This window comes from Myxocyprinus asiaticus, chromosome 36, assembly GCF_019703515.2.
Source record: "Myxocyprinus asiaticus isolate MX2 ecotype Aquarium Trade chromosome 36, UBuf_Myxa_2, whole genome shotgun sequence".
Taxonomy (NCBI): domain Eukaryota; kingdom Metazoa; phylum Chordata; class Actinopteri; order Cypriniformes; family Catostomidae; genus Myxocyprinus; species Myxocyprinus asiaticus.
In genome coordinates, this window is record NC_059379.1 from 12,128,778 (window position 1) to 12,152,905 (window position 24,128).

The following is a 24,128-nucleotide window of genomic DNA, read 5'->3' on the forward strand; positions in this document are numbered from 1 at the left end:
ACCTTGGCTCCAGGCCTCTTGGAGAACTCTTCCCTATGATAAATTAACAGTGCCAATCATGGAGAGTGGGTTACTATACCGCCTCAAGTATGAATGGCAGTAGAATCAATACTGGCATGACTAGAGTTACCAGTCCCAATGCTTAACAGGAAATGTTAAGAACACTTGTTTTAAAGTAATAGTAATTTACCCTAGTAAAGGAAAAGCCAAACTAGCTTAATTTGTGTCTATAACCTATGTGCTTCTGCACAGGAAATTTCAAATGACTAAAAATATATCCCTTTGCACACTTTTGCAAAGGGCAGCTGTAAAAAAAAAAAAAAAAAAGAATGCCAGCACATGCAAATACAAGTAATTCATTTATTTACACTGTTTAAAATACACAAATATGGTGGCAATACAAATTTTTACAGGACTGACAAATTTGCATGACTACCACAAGACTGTGGAGCCCAAATCAGCTGTGGACTAAAAAGAGGGAGAAGATGAAAAACTTTACCCAGGAAGTTACCAAAGTCCCCTCTACAGATGCCATGGGAACAGTAAAGAGATGACAAGATCAACTTTCAAGGTGCATAAGCCACATCAGTGCTGGAATCACTTCTGAACTTCAAAGCAAGACATTTGTATTTGTTTTCACCCTTTCTACCTTTGCAAAGACAATCTACATCTCCAACATATACTTCTTATCACTTTCAAAATACCATCAGAATTCACAATTCCATTGCATCCATATACGGAGTACACAAAACATTTTCAAAAGACATTTAGTAGATTACAACATGGTCTTGATTCACAATCAAACCAGCATCCTAAGAGTCCACGTTCAAATTCAGAGTGAATGAACCTCCCAATGTCTTGCACTTCATTTTAGTGGTTTAATGAAAATGGAAAAAAAAGTCTGGTGATAACTTTCACTCAAACCCTCTGTGGCTATTTCATAGTGTAAGGAGTTGTTTGGAAACATTTACACAAATATTTTAATTATTTCACAGCTTAGAAACAAAAGACAATAATGGGGAGGCAGTATTGTACAGAGATCAATATAGCAAACAAACTGGCGAGGCTTGCAGGGTCCCCACAGAGTCAGTTTGCTAAGAGTGATGCATGCTGAGATTTTGGCCCCGTTGTGGTCTATCCACTCCACACCACCACCTTCACCAGGGGAAAGGAACCTGCATGTGAGCTCACCAGTTACAGAGGGCTATTAAAATGTATAGTAAAAAATAAATACACTGTAACTAAAAAACTTAGTGAAACCATTAACAACGCCACCAGACAGATCTGTCTGTTGGGCAGGTTAAAATACAAAATAAATCTCAGTATTACAAAGGAAACAAAAAGACCAATTTAAACCACACAGACAGACAATACATTAGCCTCAATCGAGAGGAGCCTGAACCAGAGAAATTTGTGCAGCACTGATGTATAGAGTGGAACTGTGAAGACGCAGATAATAACAATGATGTGGTGTGGCTGGCTGATCTAGTCTCTGATTGGTCGACCCACTAGTGTGATTTCACAACAGGCCTTAGCTCTCATGTCAGAACATTTAAAAAGTGAGATAGAAATGTGAATGTGTGAGAGAGAGAGAGAGAGCGAGAGAGAGAGAGAGAGAGAGAGAGAGAGAGAGCCTGAAAGCAAAGAGGTCAGGTTGGTTCTACACCATTTTGGTTTCATCAATAGAAGAGAGAGACTGACTGCCCTATCTATTAGCTGATGGTGAAGAGCTGTCAATCAGCCATGTGAAGTTGGGTTGTCCATCGTGCACCATATTGCAAAGTGGAGGCTCCTGATATATGGAGACAATCTATAACGATACAGAGGAAAACAATACATTTTACAATACAACTGTGACAAACAAATCATGTATTTTATCGCTTTTTTACAGGCTTTTTGAAAGATTATTAAAAGGTAATGTATGTAATTTTTTCAATGTTTAAATTTCTTGGACGTTCCGAAAGCTTTATAAAAAAAAAAAAAAAAAAAAAAAAAAAGAAATTTAAATTGTCATTTCAATTACATTTTGTAATTTGTCACCTTTTAAAAGACAGTTTACACATTTATGAGCAGATTGGTGACATCTCACAAAGAGATGTTCAGGTCATATTCAATGTTTAGCATTATTTAAATGTAGTACAACAGCTTGTACACCTAAAATTGGACTTTACAATCAAGCCGCCCCCCCCCACATTTCAGTAAAGACACATTTTTTTTCAAAGGTTTGTTTATTTACTGTAAATATCAATGTAAAAAAATCTTTATTCATCTTAACGCAAAATGTAAAAAAAATAATTTCTCCCCTTTTCTCCCCAATTTGGAATGCCCAATTCCCAGTGCACTCTAAGTCCTCGTGGTGGCAGTGACTCGCCTCAATCTGGGTGGTGGAGGACAAATCTCAGTTGCCTCTGTGTCTGAGACTGTCAATCTGTGCATCTTATCACGCGGCTTGTTGAGCGCGTTACCGCGGAGACATAGCTCGTGGAGGCTTCACGCTATTCTCCGCGGCATCTACGCACAGCTCACCACGCGTCCCACCGAGAGCGAGAACCACATAGCGACCACGAGGAGGTTACCCCATGTGACACTACCCTCCCTAGCAACCGGGCCAATTTGGTTGCACGCCCTGGATTTTAACTTGCGCCTCCAGGGGTGGTAGTCAGCGTCTTTACACGCTGAGCTACCCAGGCCCCCCAAATGTAATTTTTTAATCCTTTCCCCTTTTGTTTTTTGGGTGAAACACCTGGACATTTCTTGACAGTTTGTCAAAGATTCACTCAGCTGGAAGAGAACAAATGGCAATGTGCAGCTAACACGAGCCAATCAAACTCACCTGGTGTGCCTGCTTTCACACAAGGATGTGATGAGCAACTACTTGCCGTGGTGATCGAAGGGAATGCTATTCTGAGGTGAAGAGAGAGAACATTACAGCCATCCACCCCCACAAAACAGTCATCAGTGCAATGACCTTTTACTCAAACCAACCCCTAATCATATCGTGCCTAGTGTCACGTTGTGAGAATATACACTGAAGAGTTGACTTTTCCAAGAAATACAAATGTTAGGTCGAGAGCTTCCTAGAAAAGCCTTTTCAATGACCTAATATGCAGATTCAATTTTAAGCTTGATGTCACAAGTCTGAAAAATTAACAGATCATATGAGCCTCAAATCATCAGATCATATGAATTGCTGCAAGCAAGCCACATGATTTATTTTTGGGTAAGCATATTTGTACCTGTAGAACAAAAAATTCCCAGTGTAATTATTAAAAAGGACATGGGTACTAGTGAAGCTTTTTCAATGAAAGTCTGTTTCAGAACAATTCTATTTGCCCATTAGGCATTTGATAAATCAGGGAGTACAGACACACTCTTAATGTCATAGGTTCCTCCAGGTACATGCCAGACTAAATACAAAGAAATCTCTTTGTTATCTGTAATCAAACATTAAAATGGCTCATTCAAACACAGACAGCCACGAGACTGACTGCTTTTGTAACAACGTTTATTAAGGATTTGACTGCTCTGTTGAGGAACACTGCATAGGCTGAAGGGTGTGGCAAGTAGGGTCTATACCTGCGATGTGGGCAAGTAGGGTCTATACCTGTGATGTGGACATGCGGGAAGTGTCTTGCCGTCCCGTCAGGTCCGAGGATGACACATTCACTGGGGCGCCACGATGAAGCCGCATGCTGACCTTCCTTTCGCGCTCCATACCAGTGACTGGTCTCGGTGAGGATGTGTTTGCTGTGATATACAGATAGAAGACTCCTTATAACAGCATAAAAAATATGGCAGCCATCATCAGTTATTTTTTGGGAAGCTGCAGAGTGAAGTGACAGATGTGTACTTGCTTACCTGTGTGAGAGGTGGGCGTGAGGGGGGTGGGCGGAGCGCCGTCCTGTGTGAGGCGGGGTCTGCCCGAGGCTGCTGGGATGCCTCGAGCGGCAGGATTCCTGCTGTGCCTCATCCGCTCATCCCGCTCTCTCCTCTCACGCTCTGCCTCCTCTGCTGTACGGTTTGCGCCCTGAGAGAGAAAGTCATATGTTAACATTCCATGTGAACATTTCTTAAACATCAGAAATCCAAGAATTTCAGAATAAACCACATTTGCAGCTTAGTTTACAAAATACGTCTTTACGGTATTTTTGGACATGGGATATTTTGAGGATTGAAAACCACAGTATGTTTCCAAAGTACAATGAACTCTTATTTAAAAAGATCAATTAAAATTAATTTTCTCATTACATGACCCCTTTTAAGACAAGAGGAGAATAGTTCCTCATGCATATTATCTTTTGTGATGAGGAAAGTTTTATACATCACTGGCTACATTTACATGTACTACAACAATAAACCTACTGTCTTAGTAAATACAACACTATTCTAAATAAGAACCATTGCATTTGCAAAGAACATCTGCCATGTTACCGAAGACTAAAGGTTGCAAGAAGACTAAACAGGTTGATTTGATGTACAATGCTACAAAATGCCCAAACTTTGAAAGAATCATATCTTAATTAGGGGTGGGAATCACAAGGTAACTGGCAATACGATATCATATCTAGGTCACGATACAACAAAAAACAAACAGAAATGATAAAGGGCATAAGGATTTGGTTTGATTTAGAGCACTGAATTCACAATTCTATTTTCACAAAACTTTGAACAGCCTGAATCATTAAAAGTTAAAATGTATTATTATTATTATTCATTTCAGGACATATGCAAAACAGTTCCTTTCCTTTACTTGTAAAAACTTAAAAAATATTGCTCATTAAATGTAAAATGATCCATCGGGGATCGAGTGGGACTAAAAAATCAGCCCAGCAGAGGGCAATGGTGACACCAGTATAGAAATGATAATTCTGCCAAGCTGAAAAATACATAATTATTTTAGACAAATATGCTTGTACACGGTCACTGAGAGCATACACTTGAAGTATTTTCAAAAATAAGCTTATCCAGTAAAATAATATTTTCCATAGTATAAATTTGCTGGTGAAATCAGACATAACATTTGGCATTATCAGGACTATCAAATTTCAGGATCCTTAGCATTATTATACATTATATTCAGCATTATATACACAGTTTAATATAGTACAATTATCTGTAAATGCATTGCAGATTCACTCTTGCGCTGAAAAGTCTCATTCCGGTGCTCATTGTATTACATGTACTTACATGATGAGAAACTATCTAAAACACTTTGCCCACTGAGACATCAGTGTGACATCCATGAAAACAGAACAACTGATTACATTGAAACTGCAATCATGGTACGATGTTGCACAATTACTAACCGCAAAGCACAGTTTATTAAAAATGACTGCTCGCTTTCTCTATTGCGATCGTTTTATTTACGTGGATGCACGCGTGCGCTCATTGAAATTTAACAGAGGCTCGCATGTGGTAAAAAACAAATACATGGAAATAAGCACCTGATTTTGAATTCATAATATGTATACTTTACAAAACAGAAAATAGCAATAAAATATAAGTTATGCACTGGAGAGAAACAACTCAAGCACATCAAACAGATCAATCACTTTTGTTAACATACCTGAAGCAGCAAAAGCCTCACATTACACTGTTTGCTTATTATGATCTTCTTTGAGGTGTTTATAAAGTGCTCTTGTGCACTGGACTAATTGGGTCGTGTTTTTTCTGCTTCAACTAGTCTGCTGTTTTTCAAGCAAGCAAGTTATCATGCAAGACAGTTTTCACTAGGCTATAAAGTGACGTCACTGATGGGGCTTCTCCGTGCTCGTGGCATATATCCAACTAATCAACAATGAAATTCATTGTCGATGATTTTCCTTATCGATAAGTTGTTGCATCCTTAGTTCTCTTGTATTCACTTTAGTTGTGAATGTAACATTACTAAACAATTACTGCCTACAATTAAAATATTATTGTAATTATAATAAGTTAATAATAATAATAAAGTTCTATTACACTTTAAAACCCTCTGGCTTTTATTTTTGAGGAACACGACACACATAAATCTCTGAACCCTCAACCAAAATTCTTGAATCTTAACACACCACCAAAAAACATGGGTTGTGCATCTTCTGATTGGTACCGCCAGCAGGTAGGTGTGTCTTTAAGACCAAACCTATACAATCTAGAGGGGGTCCAATAGAATCGATGTAAAATCTTAAATTGCATAAGGCGCCCCTTTGCATCTCTAGATGTAGCCTTGATGTTTTTTAGAATCCTAGCCCACGCTCCCTCCTCCAATACCAAGTTTAAATCTTTCTCCCATAATCTCTTGAGAGAATCCGAGGGGATGTGAACTTTAAAGTTTAACACAAACCAATTTTTTTCTGTATCTTGGAGACCTATTTGGACCTGAAAATGACAAACCAAAATGTTGCCAAAATCTGGATTTAAAAGTGGAAGGTGGATTTTGAATGGTCTCTGACGCATACATGCGGTTAACAAATTTTCCGTGTCGTGGCTGACGTCAGAGTTCCATTCTGTCTCAGTGGTAAAACATAATGATTGGGCAATCTAAGGAACTGTTGCTGAAGTTGAAAATTGTAAATCTACATTTTTGGCATATGAATATCGATACAATTTTGCAAGGAAAAATATTGCAATACTATAACATATCGATTTTTTTCTCCCCACCTCTAATCCAAATTAATATGCTCCTATATAATATAATCCCATAAATCCTCTACAGTTTTTTTTTCAGTCATTATTCAAATTAAAATAATCGGAAAATCCAGTGTCCATGGCGATTTCTTATTCAGAATATTGTCCTAATGGAGTCAAAAGCCAGATTATTGCAGTCTATGTAAACACAGTATGAAATCTGAAATACAAGACAGTATAACAATTATCAGATTCTTCATAAAGAATGGAAGCAATTCTGGATAGGCTTCATTAACAGCCATTAACATGTACTTACAAACTTGAGCATGTTCCAGTCAAACACGTAGTCGTAGGAAAAGCCTTGTCTGTGGAACAGATTCCTAAAGAGCTGCCTCAAGTATGAATAATCCGGCTTGTCATCAAATCGCAGTGATCGACAGAAGTTGAGGTACGTGGCAAATTCAGCTGTGGAGTGGATAACCAACATCCACATTACAAACCAGGTCTGATTGCCTCTAAATTTTCAGCTCTGTTAACAATACTAAATCTGATCATTTTTCTCCCAATTTGGAATGCCCAATTCCCAATGTGCTCTAAGTCCTCGTGGTGGCGTAGTGACTCGCCTCAATCCGGGTGGCGGAAGACGAATCTCAGCTGCCTCTGTGTCTGAGACGTCAACACGTGACTCGTTGAGCGCGTTACCACGGAGACATAGCTCATGTGGAGGCTTCACGCCATCCACCGCGGCATCCACGCCTAACTCACCACGCGCCTCACCGAGAGTGAACCACACTAAAGCGATCACGAGGAGGTTACCCCGTGTGACTCTACCCTCCCTAGCAACCGGGCCAATTTGGTTGCTTAGGAAACCCGGCTGGAGTCACTCAGCACGCCCTGGGATTCGAACTAGCAAACTCCAGGGGTGGTAGCCAGTCTCTTTACCACTGAGCTACCCAGGCCCCCTAAATGCAGAAATTCTTAAATAATGTATCAAGGCTTGTACGTACATGGATAGCCCTTGCAGAGAACTTCAATGGGGGTGGACATTTTCTTCTCGCTGATACGCTCGTATTTCTGTCTCTTGGTGGCGGCCTTCAGTCCCTGCCATGGCAATGAGCCCAAGTTAAAATACATCAGCACATAGCCGAGAGACTCCAGGTCATCACGCCGAGACTGCTCTGCAGAGACACACACAATTATAGGAGCTTACATGGAGCATGAAAAGAAACTGTGAGCTGAATACTATGTTTACAATTCATGAATAAGCATTAATGTCACAGCAAACACGTGTGCACAAATTAAACTCTTCCATGGGAAATGCTAAAAATATACACATATCCATTCTAGCATGAGCACACATTGATGTCATACAGAATTAGTCAAGAAAGGCAAAGGCAAAATTATCCTGGGAAATACGTCTAATTATTTGTAATCACAGCAAGAGTAGCACTGTCTGTTGTGACAAATGTGGGTCACATACATATATTGCAGGTAAAAATTTTTTTTTGGGATAAGGATTACCTACTGCCAAGATTGTGAGTTCTTACCAATGCCAAGGTGTGTGTTGATAGATGCATAGCGTGCAGTGCCAGTCAGGTTCTTGTTCTCTCTATAGGGAATGTGCTGGTGCGTCCGTGCATCACGGTATTTCTTGGCCAGTCCGAAGTCAATGATGTAGACCAGGTTGCCTTTCTTCCCCAGGCCCATCAGAAAGTTATCAGGCTTCACATCTCTGTGAATGAAGTTCTTGGAGTGGATGTACTCTATACGGCTGATCTGTAGGGTTCAGAAATTGCAAGAAGACATTTTAAAAGGGGCAAAATGAGGAGTTATGATGAAATCAGTAAGTACATTTACATGCACAGTTATATTTAAGCTACAGCGGGTTTTTGCGTAGTTGAGCTACAGTCTGTTTTCAAGTACATGATCCAATGCGTAATTGAATATTTGAAGGATGTCAGATGAGTAAGATGAAGTGTCAGAGCAATGACTTCTGAAGTACATCATCTCTGTCTATCAGAGCAATGTCAAAGACAACTGCGTGTGTCTGTCTGATTAGTGTATAAATATGCTGGACGATCTAAGCTACAAATATCACAAATCCATTCCATCACAATTTAAACTCTTAAAATGTGATTTTCTTGAGATCGTACCATCTGATCAGCCAGCAGCAGGACAGTCTTTAAGCTGAACTTCCTGGAGCAGAAATTGAAGAGGTCCTCCAGGCTGGGACCCAGTAGCTCCATCACCATCACATTATAGTCTCCTTCTGCACCACACCACTTTATGGTAGGGATGCCAACTGGGGAAAACATACACAAACACCATCTCACATGCTTGTTGGCTCGTTCTAAATCCACACCAGAATATTTAAATGATTACATAGATTTATTGATCCTCTGGACCCTTGATTTACAGATGAAGCTCTGTTCTCATTACCTCCACCCTGCATCATCTTGTAAATCTTGCTCTCGATGTGGAGCTGTGGGTGCTTTGTCTTCACACATTCCAGTTTGATGGCCACTTCCTCTCCAACTGAAATGTCTGTGCCTGGGGCAAAGCGAGAAACAGAGAAGGAACAGACCCATTAAAACAGTGAATGAGGTCAGAATGTAGCCTGGATCTCCAACAAACCGACATGACTGTAGATCAGTAATGAATAGGGGCTTTTTTACTTGGTTCATATGTAACAAAGTTATTATGGAGTCACAGAAGTATAGAGGAATAGTTCCCAAAAAATAAAAACTGCCATCAATTTCTCACCTTTTTGTCACTACAAATGTGTACGAATTCCCTATGTAGTACATAACGTATATATTTTGCAGTAAGTCCATAGTTTTCGTCATGGGAACAGATGCTGTCACACTCCAAACTCTGAGCCCCCCCCTCCCCCTTTATAAAAGTAGTCCATACTAATCCTCTATACAATAACTTTTGGACTACTTTTAATGGTTATCATTTACACTTACAGTCCCAGTCGCAATTTGAAAAACAAAAAAACAAACAAAACAAAAACACTCTTATGCCTTATGCTCCATGAAAGAACGTCAGGCATATGGGGTTGGAAATACACTCAGTGACCACTTTGAGGCACACCTCTCGAATACTGGGTAGGACCCGCCTTTGCCACCAGAATGGACCCAAAGGTGCTCTACCGGATTGAGATCTGGTGACTGTGGAGGCCACTGGAGTACACTGAAATTACTGTCATGCTCCTGGAACTAAACTCAGCAAAAAAAGAAACATCCTCTCACTTTCAACTGCTTTTATTTTCAGCAAACTTAACATGTGTAAATATTTGTATGAACATAAAAAAGACCACATCTGGAGTCCTCATGCCTCCGCAGATGAGTAGGGACCCTGGGCATCTTTCTTTTGGTGTTTTTCAGAGTCAGTAGAAAGGTCTCTTAAATGTCCTAAGTTTTTATAACTGTGACCTTAACTGCCTACCGTCTGTAAGCTGTTAGTGTCTTAACCGTTCCACAGGTGCATGTTTATTAATTGTTTATGGTTCATTGAACAAGCATGGAAAACATTGTTTAAACCCTTTAAAATAAAGATCTGTAAAGTTATTTGGATTTTTACAAAATTATCTTTAAAATACAGTGTCCTTAAAAAGGGACGTTTCTTTTTTTGCTGAGATTAGTTTGAGATGACGTGCTTTTTGGCATGACACATTATACTGCTGGAAGTAGCCATTAGAAGATGGGTAAACCGTGGTCATAAAGGGATGCACATATATATATTTAAATTGTTTTAAAATATTGCCTTAGTCCTTCTTTACTGTTACCGATGGACCAGACACAGAGACTAAAAGAGTGCAAATTGAATGAAATCCCAGATGCAGTTTATTGTGCTACTCCAATTCCAATCAATAATCACCAGAAGATTAAAAAAAGTGGTACATAATGCGGAACTTTTAATTATAAAGAAGCCCGAAAAACACATGGGACTCTTATTTTGAAATGTCTGCGCACCTAGTTGTGAACTCACTGACACTACGGCTGATTCACTGATAAAGTGACTGATTCAAACTGCCAACCTAAGCTCCAGAGTTCAAACCCTCAGTTCTTTTCAGGTGATTCATGAAAGATCCTGTTCAAAAGAGTCATTTGTTCCCGACTCTCTTGCGTTGGGTTTGCTGTTGCGTGCGGTGCAGCGAGCTCGTCATCACAACAGAACGGGTGAATAGCGGCATGAGACACACTGGTGGTGTGCACTCTAAAGATGTTTTCAATAACTCACAAGACAATATCTGACGAAACCGCATATGAAAGCACACAGCCAGACTGTCGCCGATGGCAACTAGATTTAAAGTTATTGTCGTAATCAATTATTTTTGGTTGCATTTGCGACCATTTTAGTCGCAGTCTGGAGCCCTGCCATCTACAATAATTCTAAGGTTGTTTTAAGCTATTCCTCCACCGAAGTGCGTAAATACGGGTCCGGCGTTGTGGGCTCGTGGACACACAAAAACAGCACAGCTGCTGAAAAAAATCCTAGGGGAAACACTGCATTTGCCTCAATGTTCGACGTGTTGTATTTTCAGAAAGGATTTTCTGCATAGAACTGTTGTAACCTTCGCATAGTCATATCGGTGCAAAATCAGTGAAAAATCCACAAATGACTGATATCAGACTGATATCTCGGCAGTCAAGGTGTGCCGGTTTACGTGGGGAGGAGTGTTTTCTCCTCTTCACGTAAGCGCATGTAATACAGTGAGCACCGGTATGATTCTTTTCAGCGAGAGAGTAAATCTGTACAGGGTTAACAGAAGATTGTACTATATTAAACTGTATATAATTCTAAAAATAATGTTTAATAATGCTAACGGTACTGATATTTGAAAGTCCTCCTGAAAATGCCAAGTTTTCACTAGTAAAATGATTCTAAGCCAAAAATAAATTTCTGGATAAGCCTACACACATTTTTGAAAATAGTTTAGAAATTTAGATTTTTATCAGTGACAATACTCTTTCAAAACTTATATTAAAATACTTAAAATATATGTAATCAGTGAGAGCGTACAAGCAAATGTATCTAACATAAATATGTATTTTTCATCTGGGCAGAATTATTAATATTTCTATTCTGGTGTCACTATTGCCCTCTACTGAGCTGATTTTTTTTTTTTGTCCCACTCTATCCCTGATGGATCATTTTACTCAGTACTTTTTCAGTTTTACAAGTAAAGGAACGCATATGTCCTATATTTCGCATATGTCCTTAAAGTAATAATAATAATAAATTAAAACGAAACTTTTCATGATTCAGGATGTTTTCAGTTTAGTGAAAGTATAGAATCATGAATTCAGTTCTGTAAATTAAAACTAATCCTTACGCCCTTAATCATTTCTGTTTTTTTTTTTTTTGTTTTTTAATACAGGAAATATTGTTTTCAGATTATTCGTAGAAATACTTGAAGATTAATCAATTATCAAAATAATCGTTAGTTGCAGCCCTACTAAAGACTGCTGTGTGTAAATAATCCCAGGACATCAGCAGTTACAGAAATACTCAAACCAGCCTGTCTGGCACAAACAATCATGCCACAGTTACAATCACTGAGATCACATTTTTCCCCATTCTGATGGCTAATGTGAACATTAACTGAAGCTCCTGACCCAAATATGCATGATTTTATACACTGCACTGCTGCCACACAATTGGCTGATTAGATAATCGCATGACAAATAGTTGTACAGGTGCACCTAATAAAGTGGTTGGTGAGTATTGGGAGATTAAACTAAAATTTTTATTGATGGATGTACAATTTGTTTAACAGAAATGTAACAGTGGAACTGTGCATGACAGCAGTAAAACTTGCATCAGCATTAGTCAAAGAATGCTGGTACAGATACAGCAAAAAATATTTCCATAACTTGATCTATCCTAACTTGTAATGACAAAAACTGTTCCAGTTTGGGAACAAACTGCTACACAGAAACAGAACAGAAACTCAAGGACTTGTTCTGCTGGTTCCTGAGATATTTCAATAAACACTACAGGATGAGATGCCCTTCAGGTGTTAGCAAAGAAACTTATGTCATGCCAGTCAGACGTAAGCACACAACTAAATCAGCTAACTAGAGACATTTATTTCTAAGAGGAGTGTAAAGAGTCAGCACCCTTTGATTACATTTAGATCAAAAGAGAACCACACTTCCAATGCTGTTGATATAAGGAACAGTTCGAAGCCTATCCCTGCCTATGAACAATGTAAACAACATAGTTCTGCTCTGGGTTCAGATCAGTTTTACAGCCCTGATAAAGGAACCCAATAGCACGCCAGTGTTATGTAATGGTGCCAAAAAGAAAAAACCAGTGCCTCTTCAATAGTTGACTCTATATGGGGAATGAACACGAACAGGAACCACTAGTTTTACTTCCAAAACAGTCCATGTGCTTGAACTATGAAATTAACATACACTACCGGTCAAAGGTTTTGAAACACTTGACTGAAATGTTTCTCACGATCTTAACAATCTTTTGATCTGAAGGCGTATGCTTAAATGTTTGAAATTAGTTTTGTAGACAAAAATATAATTGTGCCACCATATTTATTTATTTCATTATAAAACTAAAATTTAATTAAAAACATTTTTTTTTTTTTTTTTAATTGATGACTTGGACCAAATAATAAAGAAAAGCAGCCAATAAGTGAACAGCCAACATAGATGGGAACTCCTTCAATACTGTTTAAAAAGCATCCCAGGGTGACACCTCAAGAAGTTGGTTGAGAAAATGTCAAGAGTACATGTCTGAAAATTCTAGGCAAAGGGTGACTACTTTGAAGATGCTAAAATATAACACAGTTTTGATTTATTTTGGATTTTGTTTAGTCACAACATAATTTCCATAGTTCCATTTATGTTATTCCATAGTTTAGATGACTTTACTATTATTCTAAAATGAAGAAAAAAAATATATATAATAAAGAATGAGTGTTTCAAAACTTTTGACCGGTAGTGTAGATGTCTGTTCTTCAATGCAAACTACAGCCTAACTGCTAAATGAGATGGGCTGACCAGCCTACAACTTCACATAATAAAGCCAAACCCAAAAACTCCAAAATATTGTGGTTAATTTAAAGCAGATGGATTGGCACTGGAATTAAAAATAAGTGAGGCAGCACTGGGTAATTCACACACCTGAGGCCTCCCATGATGCAAGCATGGGGCTGGTGTGGGAATCTCGGTAAAAAGGCAGAAGTGTTGCATTTAAGATGACTGTCAGATGACTTGTAAGAGGTGTGACATCCCCGCTAGGCTGACTGGTAGAAGATCAGTCCAGTTCATTGTGGTTGGGTTCGATCCCTGTCGCCTCAAATAACTAGGAGGTGGCGGATGATTTAAGTCAATTTGAGGACATGACTGGGTGTGAAATACATTTAAGATCTTCATAACAGTAACACTTCCAACATTTCTGTATGATTTGAAAGACTGGGGAGCGGTTATGAAACAGAAGTAACTGATCAGATGGAGTTTACAATGTCACCACACCCAGCAAGCCCTGTTCACACACACACAGAGACAATTCCATCTCAGCCAGAAGGCTCCAGGATAAAGAGCTCTCCACAGTTTAACACTTTGATATGATAGTGATCAAAGGCCTCATGTAAACGATGAAAACAGCACTTCTATATTGAAATAGAGCAAGCTGACTGGTTTTGAGCCTGATATTAAAGGGATTGTTTACCTAAAAATGAAAAGTCTCTCATCATTTACTCACCTTCAGGCTGTCCCATGTGTATGACTTTCTTCTACAGAACAGGAATTATGATTTTTAGAAGAATATTTTCGCTCTGTAGGTCCATACAATGCTAGTGAATGGGTGCCAATTTTGACGCTCCAAAAAGCACAAAGGCAGCATTAAAAGTAATCCATATGACTCCAGTGTTTAAATCCTTATCTTCAGAAGTGATATGATAGGTGTGGGTGAGAAACAGATCAATATTTACAGTTGAAGTCAGAAGTTTACATACACATAGATTGAAGTCATTAAAACAAATTTTTTTTAACCACTCCACAGATTTCATATTAGCAAACTATAATTTTGGCAAGTCTGTTAGGACATCTACTTTGTGCATGACACGAGTAATTTCTCCAACAATTGTTCATAGACAGATTGTTTCACTTTTAATTGACTATATCACAATTCCAGTGGGTCACAAGTTTACATACACTGAGTTAACTTGTGCATTTAGCCAATTAGCTTCTGATAGGCTAACTGGAGTCAATTGGAGGTGTACCTGTGAATGTATTTTAAGGCCTACCTTGAAACTCAGTGCCTCTTTGCTTGACATTATGGAAAAATCAAAAGAAATCAGCCAAGTCCTCAGAAAAAATATTGTGGACCTCCACAAGTCTGGTTCATCCTTGGGAGCAATTTCCAAATACCTGAAGGTACCACGTTCATCTGTACAAACAACAGTACGCAAGTATAAACTAGTGCCCGACTGATATCGGCCGGCCGATATTAGCCTTTCACCGATATATCGGTATCGGCGTATATCTTATCGATATGAAAACTTTTTTTTCAGAACTTATAATGCAGAAAACAATGCTTTAGAATTGGTGTCATAGCGTAGTTTGTCCAGCAGAGCGGACTCCGTCTCCATTGTTTACAGAGCCGACTCCGAGCTGACGGTGGCTCTGCAGACAGGGCGGAGTTAAGCGGTGTCTCAGTAAGATAACTAGTTTGTGAAATACATATTGGAAACTTAAACAATGACCCCATCATTTTCCCTTTTCAATATAATTATTATAACATTAACCTTGTCCCTGACAACCATGTCACTCATGTCTGTTTGCTGTTAGCCAGCTATGGTTGTCAGTGCAGTCAGTAATGTAGCAGATTGAAAGGTAAACATCAGAGCATCTTTTTGCAGCTCAGCAGACAAAAGTGCGGTGGTGGATGGTGTCTGATGAGTGTTGATTTCATGCTGTGTTGTTACGTAGTTAGTGAGACACAATGCTGGAAAGTCAAATAAACAACGTCCGTCTTTTACTCTCCGTGACAATGAGCTTAAGCTAACTAGCTAATCACGTAGCTACTTTCAGTAACTACGTTTCCATCCAAGGATTTTTTGTGAAAAAAGTTTTAGCGCATCAAAATAAATCTGCTGGAAATGCAAATTATCACTAAAATTTCACAAGTGTCGACATACTATTTTTCCATTTAACTCTAGTGCATAAACTCTATGTCGATACTTCAAATGTTGTGAAAAACTGGTTTGGAAACACTTTTTGTCAAGAAAATTGGCATTAACGCAAAAATGTAGTGTCACATGACAGAATTTACCCCAATCGTTAGCCTGTGTTAATCATGATGACAAGGTATACATCCATAAAAACCAATTTATTGTACGTGATTATGGATTGATCTGAATGGCATAAAGATCCGATCACTGCAAACATGACAATTCCAGGAGTGCCAAAACAAATATCTCATATCATGCACATGGAAAAGTGCACAGAGAACAAATGAATGGCCACTGTTTGTGATTAATTTAATCGCGGTAGACATCCGTTTATTTATTAAAGCTGCTTTTCCACACCATTCAAAATAATAGACGGCAGTCACGGAATTGGCCCATAATACAAAAAACATATAATTTCTGTGCACAAAGAGGTTTTAAATTAAAAAGAAATACACAATATTAGAAGAAAAGCTTCAGTGTGCTTTTTGGAACACTAAGATATAGCCTAATTCTATTAAATTATTGTTTAGCTTACTTTTGAAAAAATGCTGGCAAAATTCCCTGTATTAAATTAAAGAAATTACCAAACGAAAAGTATATTTTTAGATCTATATATGCCTTTTCTTTACACAAACATAAATTAGCCGTACCCTGTTCTGTAGATGAATAAAGTTGGCTGAATAACATTTTCTACACTTCAAGATTATAAACTATCAGAACTATTTGTCCAATGCGGAGTTAACTTTCAGAAAACAAGCTTTTGAACCTTTTAAAACTTTTAAATATTTTAAATCTAACCTTCTTTACCTCGGATCACATTTGCTTCTTCAAAAAATTTAAATTGCATTATGACGCAAAAATGAATTTTAGATGATAATCAAGTTCAGTTGGTCGTTAAAAGTTGCTGGACAAATATGCGGGACATAATGCAGTTGTGATGGCAATGCTTTGGATTAGATGATTGTTCAAAATAGCCTATTAAATATCAGGAATGTATCAAATGTAAACCCTGATTTTACACCACATCAATGTTTCTTTAATAGCTGTGCACACAGCATATACATCGATGGATGGTCCTTATACTAACACCCCACTACTTGGTGCAGGTTGCTAGCTTGAACAGGGCCATGACGATTCACTTTTGGGTCGGAACCGGTGTCAACCTGTGATAGGCACAACATCAGGACCAATATTACAGTCCTATCAGAAGGGCAACTGCTCCCTTTCCATTGCAATTCTTCCTCTTCCAATTGCTTTTATTTGTGAAATGAAAATGACAGTTAGCTGGCTAATTTCAATGAATTGTCTCAATACTCTCCCCATTTTACCAAAAATTCAGAGGACATCTGAGAGGCAAATTAGCGATAAACACACATTTAGTGTTTGGAAACGGCTTCAGGGCAGATTTCTTTTGTGATAAACCAAAACTTATGCGACAAAGTGGTTTTTTTTTTAGGCATGACGTCATCACGCACACCATTTTTATCGATAAAAGGCCATTTGAATGGAAACAGGCAGAAGACGGCAAAATTAAAAAAAAAAAAAAGAATTCCACATTTTCACTTTGTCGATAACAAAATAGCATGAAAAGTGGATGGAAACTAGGCTATTGTTGTCAGCTGAGTGGAAGCTAATGTGTAAACATGTGTTCACCAAACTGTTTTGTTTAGGATTCACAGTTTGGTACCCCCTTCAACCGAACAATTCCAGTCATTGCATTTATAAAATGTAATATTTAAAAGTCTGGTTTTCCACCGTTGAAAGTTTCCCCTGAACTTGTATAGCAGAAAACGGTGTAACACTGCTGCTTATCTGTTTATCTTGACTCAGCAGTATTAATATAGTCAGCATTTGACTGATACTAGTAATAACAGTAATACTGATGTTTATTTAGCTATTTATTTTATTTTTATTTATTCTTTATTTTCTCAGTTCATTTCTAGAATTTGTTGACAATGTGTAATAATAATGTCAAATATTCTTTGATAAAAAATATTTAAGAAATCAGCCTTCTGAGCACCTTTGCATAGTCATATCGGTGCAAAATCGGTGAAAAATCCATATAGAAAAGGTCTGTTTTCATTCCAACTCTAATTAAATATATCGGCCACCATATCGGTTTTCCCTCTCTAAAATTGGTATCGGTCTCAAAAATCCAATATCAGTCGGGCTCTAGTATAAACACCATGAGACCATGCAGCCATCATACCGCTCAGGAAGGAGACGCATTGTCTCCTAGAGATGAACGTAGTTTGGTGTGAAAAGTGTAAATCAATCCCAGAACAGCAGCAAAGGACCTTGTGAAGATGCTGGAGGAAACAGGTAGACAAGAATCTATAGCCACAGTAAAACGAGTCCAATAGCGGCATAACCTGAAAGGCTGCTCAGTAAGGAAGAAGTCACTGCTCCAAATCCGCCATAAAAAAGCCAGACTACAGTTTGCAAGTGCACATGAGGACAAAGATCTTACTTTTTGGAGAAATGTCCTCTGGTCTGATGAAGCAAAAATTGAACTGTTTGGCCATAATGACCATTGTTATGTTTGGAGGAAAAAGGGTGAGGCTTGCAAGCATCATGTTGTGGGGTGCTTTGCTGCAGGAGGGACTGGTGCACTTCACAAAATAGATGGAATCATGAGGAAGGAAAATTATGTGGCTATATTGAAGCAACATCTCAAGAAATCAGCCAGGAAGTTAAAGCTTGGTCGCAAATTGGTCTTCCAAATGGACAATGACCCCAAGCATAGCTCCAAATTTGTGGCAAAATGGCTTAAGGACAACAAAGTCAAGGTATTGGAGTGGCCATCACAAAGCCCTGACCTCAATCCAACAGAACATTTGTGGGCAGAACTGCGGAAACATGTGCTAGCAAGGCGGCCTACAAACCTGACTCAGTTACACCAGTTCTGTCTGGAGGAATGGGCCAAAATTCCAGCAACTTATTGTGAGAAGCTTCCCCAAGTTAAACAATTTAAAGGCAATGCTACCAAATACTAACAAAGTGTATGTAAACTTCCGACCCACTGGGAATGTGATGAAAAGAAATAAAAGCTGAAATAAATAATTCTCTCTACTATTATTCTGACATTTCACATTCTTAAAATAAAGTAGTGATCCTAACTGACCTAAGACAGGGAGCGTTTTCTACGATTAAATGCCAGGAATTGTGGAAAAACTGAGTTTAAATGTATTTGGCTAAGGTGTTATGTAAACTTCCGACTTCAAATATATCCTTTTTGCTGGAAATTCTTCTCCCTGCCCAGTAGAGGGAGATTTGCATGAAGAATGTAAATAACCAAAAACAGAAGAAGAATGTGAAAGTTTGAATGAGCAGGGAGGAGAATATAATTTAAAGTAAAAAAAAAAAAAAAAAAAAAAAAAAGACTTAAGGACTTAGAAATGTATCCGTTTCTCTCCCACACCTATCATATCACTTCTAAAGACCTTGATTTAACCACTGGAGTGTTATGGATTACTTTTATGCTGACTTATGTGATTTTTGGAGCTTCAAAATTTTGGCACCCATTCGCTTGCATTGTATGGACCAAAAGAGCTGAGAAATTCTTCTCAAAATCTTCATTTGAGTTCAGCAGATGAAAAGACAGTGAGGTACTAACAATGGAAGTGAATGTGGCCAATTTTGGAGGGTTTAAAGGCAAAAATTTGAAGCTTATGCTTTTATAAAAGCATTTGCGTTAATTATTCTGTGAAAACTTGTGTATTATTTGAGCTGCAAATTTGTTTAAATCATTGAGCATGCTTACATGTACGCTCTTACACCCATTATGCTTAAGAAGCCGACAAGGCGTTTGGTCATGTTAACGCAATAAACAGAGTTCCTTTATTGGTGTAAGGTCATAAACGGCGTAAGAATATACAGATCGACATGGGTAGATTTTTGCCCATTATGCTGATTTCGGGTGGCATGTAAACACCTTAACCAGCTCATCCAATGTGTGCACGTGTTGTGCGCATGCCTCTTAAGCGGAGAATAACGTGATTTTTTTCCAATGTCATGTAAATGTGGATTTCTTGTTTTGTCAGATTTTTTTTTTTAAATATGATGATTTTAGAGAGTAATCAGTGTATTGGTGTGCATGTAAAAGTGCTCATTGTTTGAAAGGGATTATTGGGTTTATGGTTTTATGTCGTCATGGCAACGAATGTTAAATTGGATAGAACTTTACACAGAAAACGTTAGCAAGTGTCACGACTTTGACACTAAAATCATGATCACGTCTTATGGCTATAATTTTCAAACCACGCATTTATGTTACGGATTGGCCCCATTCACTTCCATTTTAAGTGCCTGACTATGAACCAGATTGTTTATTTCTTTAAAGGAGGGACAATACAAAATATATTTTTGTGGTAATCAACACCATGCCACAAATGTTATCGACTGAGCTCAAGTTGTATGAAACCAGAACATTCCTTTAAAGCCACCAGCTGCAAAACTTCCTTTAACGCCTTTAGAATAAGAGATGGACTTTGCTGTGCTTTAATCATGTACATTTAATCACAGGTTTGAGTCAAGTTAAAATGTTAAGACAATTAAGAATACCGACAGCAGTTCAGTGGAAGTAGACTTTGAGCCAATTAAAAAGACCTTTATAAAATTGATAAGCCCATTTCCACAGTCAGAAAGCCTGTTGGAGAATAAAAGCTAATATCATGACCTAGTTATGTGCTCCAGCCCTGTATTGTAATATGCAACAATGGCTTTCTATTGTCATCAATGCAATCTCTAAATATCAGCACAGACATTTAAATGATCACCAACATCCTCATGTGTGATACTGATGTTCTCTGTAGAGCTGCAACAATATAGGCCAACATACACCACGTAAATATTTCCTCTGTTGCAACTCAGCAGGCACCAATCAAAACACTTGTTTCAGCAAAATTCACCATGACCCTGTGATCTGGAATATGTGACTGCCTGAATCAAACAGGGACCTGTATTTAGACAGAAGGCTCTGGTGGGAAGATGTTGTCTAAAAGCCATTCTAATACTTTCCACAGAGAGCAAAACTTTCAAACAGGCTACATCATCCAGGCCTTGTTGGTATGACCATTTGAAGCAATTAAGTTGAATCAACATACCAGGATTGGCCTTTTGGGTGGTGCATGCTTTTAATGAAACCTGTGTGGACAGGTGAGGTTCATTCATAATTCCGCACAAGGACGGACCAGTTTGGAAACTCATGCTGACGTCAAAACAGATTCATAGGACTTAAGCTGCAATTTCCAGCACTGTCGTAACAATGTCACCAAGTCGAAAATCTCATCTTTTGTCAGAAGCACGTACATTATGACATCCTGGAGTGTTTTAGGCGGAGTCTAGAACAGAACTAAACAATTATATTAACTTGTTTCAATATCGAGGAAAATGTCAAGTCCCCAACAAGTTAAACAGACCACTTTATGTCTGAAATCGAAATTAATGGTTGTACATACTTTTAAGAACTAAAAAAAAAAAGTGTACATTTCTGGAAACACACCAATGACACGTACTGTTGACATACATGAAATAATACAGCACTTTAACGGTGTCTTTTTGTTGACAGCTTTATAGCAAGAGTGTAGAAGTGTGTTTAAGCATATATTTACCCAAATAAATGTCTCCAAATGATCCACTTCCGATTTTTCTGCCCAGTCTGTATCTGTTCCCAACTCGTAGCTCCATTGCTGTGTTTATTGGCTTCTTCCGAACGGGTCACTCGATACTATTAATATTAATTTCTATTAAAACGGACGCGTTCTGTACATTAAATTTGCCTTACCTTAACAAATATACACGTTGTTTAACTTCTACAATCCTTTATATCTTTACGCGACCCCAACCCCCCCGATTCCCCGAGGAGAATTCGGATTCTTCCGACGGAGCTCACTTTTCACCATTCCTTTTCTAATGTAGAAAAGTCTAAAATGCCACAATATTGTGCTCAGGTGAAAGCTTAGAATCTGCAGATCATGCTCTCATCGGTTTGATCATCATTTTTTCAACGTATAAAGAAGATGGAGACGGATTTTAACAGACGACCCCTGACGCAGTAGCAAAACACAGAGCTGTCAGAAGCCTCGTATCTCCTGTGTTGTACTCGAACGTAGCCCTGTAACGTCACTTCCCCATGGCAACGCCTCGCTCGCCACAGTCACGTGGGAGAAATGCTGAACGAGTTTCATTAGGTTAATCTTATTAACCGTCTCGAGCAACAATTAATTAATTATCTGCGGACATATTTACGTTCGTCCAAGATATTTGGTATTTAGTGCTGGATAATAAATAGGGAACTGGCATTTTGCTTCTGCTGAATCGCATTTGTGAAGCCGCACAGTTTTTCCTCTTAAATATAAGAAAATGGAGCATGTTTTATATTAAAATGATTATTTTTTATTAACACAACTGGCACCTTACAATTATTTATTATTATTATTATTATTATTATTATTTCGCATTTTCTGTAATTGTTCTTGGTGGGTTTGAGTACTGATACCCATAAAGTACTTTAAAATGAAATTGAAAAACACTGCGTCATCTCTGTAAGACGTGCTCCATCTGTTTTGTGCAAAACATGAGTTTTTCCATTGACCGGGATAGCCCCAGTTTTGACCGTTAAAACTCAATAAAGTAATCATGGCAGAGGGACAGTAGTGAGAAAGTAACAACTTGTACGCGCTCAAGTGTTCGCAGGGTCCTGGACACGCCTACACGTTCGCTGATTGGTCGGTTGTCTTTTGATTGGTCACGCATTATCCAATCGGGACACAGTCACGCGGCTGTTATGTTTTCATGAATTGCGTAACAGTCCCTTGCACGTGTTCTGCAATGCACATTTCAGAGAAACTCAAGGGGCTGTTCATGACAAATCGTTTAATGGACGTGGAGCGCTTTAGAATCGACTGAGAGCATGATAACCAAACAAATTGCTCCATATAAGTCAACGATTTAAGTGAAAAATATTATAATTATAAATATAATTATTTATCAAATTAAATATTTTGTTTGGTTGCGATATCTCCTTGATTCCTACGGATCTAAAAAATAATCTCAAATTACTACATTAACATGACAAAACATTTGTGCAGGTTCCTTTCTTTATGCCTCCAATATGACACAGGAAATGTGTTAAAAAAATAGTACTGTGCAACATTTAAAGATGTTTACAGCTGAGTTTGATATACAACTAATAAAGAACTAAAGATGTCACATGAAAAAAAAAAATTATATTCACTAATCAGCTCCACAGATCCTCTTTTAATAATAGTGCACAGAAGCGTTTGTTTGGAGTTAAAAAGCTTTGCCTGGAAGGACATCTAGTGGTCATGTATGTAAACTGCAGAAACCAACTGAGCAGGAAAAACCTGTCTGCAACACAGCAGGTCAAGTTTGTGCCATTTCAAATAGACCTGTTGAGAACATAGGATATACTTGTAAGTGCGTTTAAAAGAATAATTCACCCAAAAATGAAAATTATCTCATCATTTACTCACCCTCATGCCATCCCAGACGTGTATGACTTTCTTTCTTCTGCTGTACACAAACAAAGATTTTTAGATGAATATTTCAGCTCTGTATGTCCTCACAATGCAAGTGAATGGGAACCAAAAGTTTGACGCTTCAAAAGCACATAAAGGCAGTAATCCATATGACTCCAGTTTTTAAATCCATGTCTTCAGAAGCAAGATGATAAGTGTGGTTGAGAAACAGATCCATATTTAAGTCACTTTTTACAATCAATCTCCACTTTCACATTCTTCTTTTGTTTTTGGTGATTCACATTCTTCGTGCATATCGCCACCTACTGGTCAGGGAGGAGAATTTAAAAAGGACTTGTATGTTTCTCACCCACACACTTCATATTGCTTCTGAAGACATAAGTTTAACCACTGGAGTCGTATGGATTACATTTATGCTGGCTTTATGTGCATTTTAGAGCTTTGGCACCCATTCACTTGCATTGTATGGACATACAAAGCAGAGATATTCTTCTAAAAATCTTCATTTGTGTTCAACAGAAGAAAGAAAGTCATACACATCTATGATGGCATGAGGGTGAGTAAATGATGAGAGAATTTTCATTTTTGGGTGAACTATCCCCTTAAGATTTGAAATATGAAAATACACTTATAGTATGTAACATTTTAATACTTAAAATGCATCTTGCTAAAACCTATTAAGCCATAAGGGCAATGTCTATATCTGTAGTGCTGACTTATAAATATATTATACAGTATGTCAGAAATTAAATGTCATGTATTATATGTAAAAGTTCAGTGTCAGAGACCCTGCGCTGCTAACATTGCTTTATATTCAA

At 38.1% G+C, this 24,128-nt stretch overlaps 1 protein-coding gene across 1 annotated transcript; it reads right to left on the reverse strand.

The window, feature by feature from the left end:
• Window positions 1-346: 346 nt before the first annotated feature.
• On the reverse strand, window positions 347-21,914 carry LOC127426892 (casein kinase I-like). Its single transcript, XM_051674006.1, has 10 exons — window positions 21,421-21,914; window positions 9,046-9,156; window positions 8,760-8,908; window positions 8,154-8,382; window positions 7,614-7,784; window positions 6,923-7,071; window positions 3,859-4,027; window positions 3,605-3,747; window positions 2,834-2,904; window positions 347-1,810 (listed from the first exon to the last, which is right to left on the reverse strand). The coding sequence occupies exons 1-9, from the start codon at window positions 21,494-21,496 to the stop codon at window positions 2,872-2,874; spliced, it is 1,230 nt and encodes a 409-aa protein (XP_051529966.1). The 5' UTR covers window positions 21,497-21,914; the 3' UTR covers window positions 347-1,810; window positions 2,834-2,871.
• Between the last annotated feature and the right edge of the window lie 2,214 nt (window positions 21,915-24,128).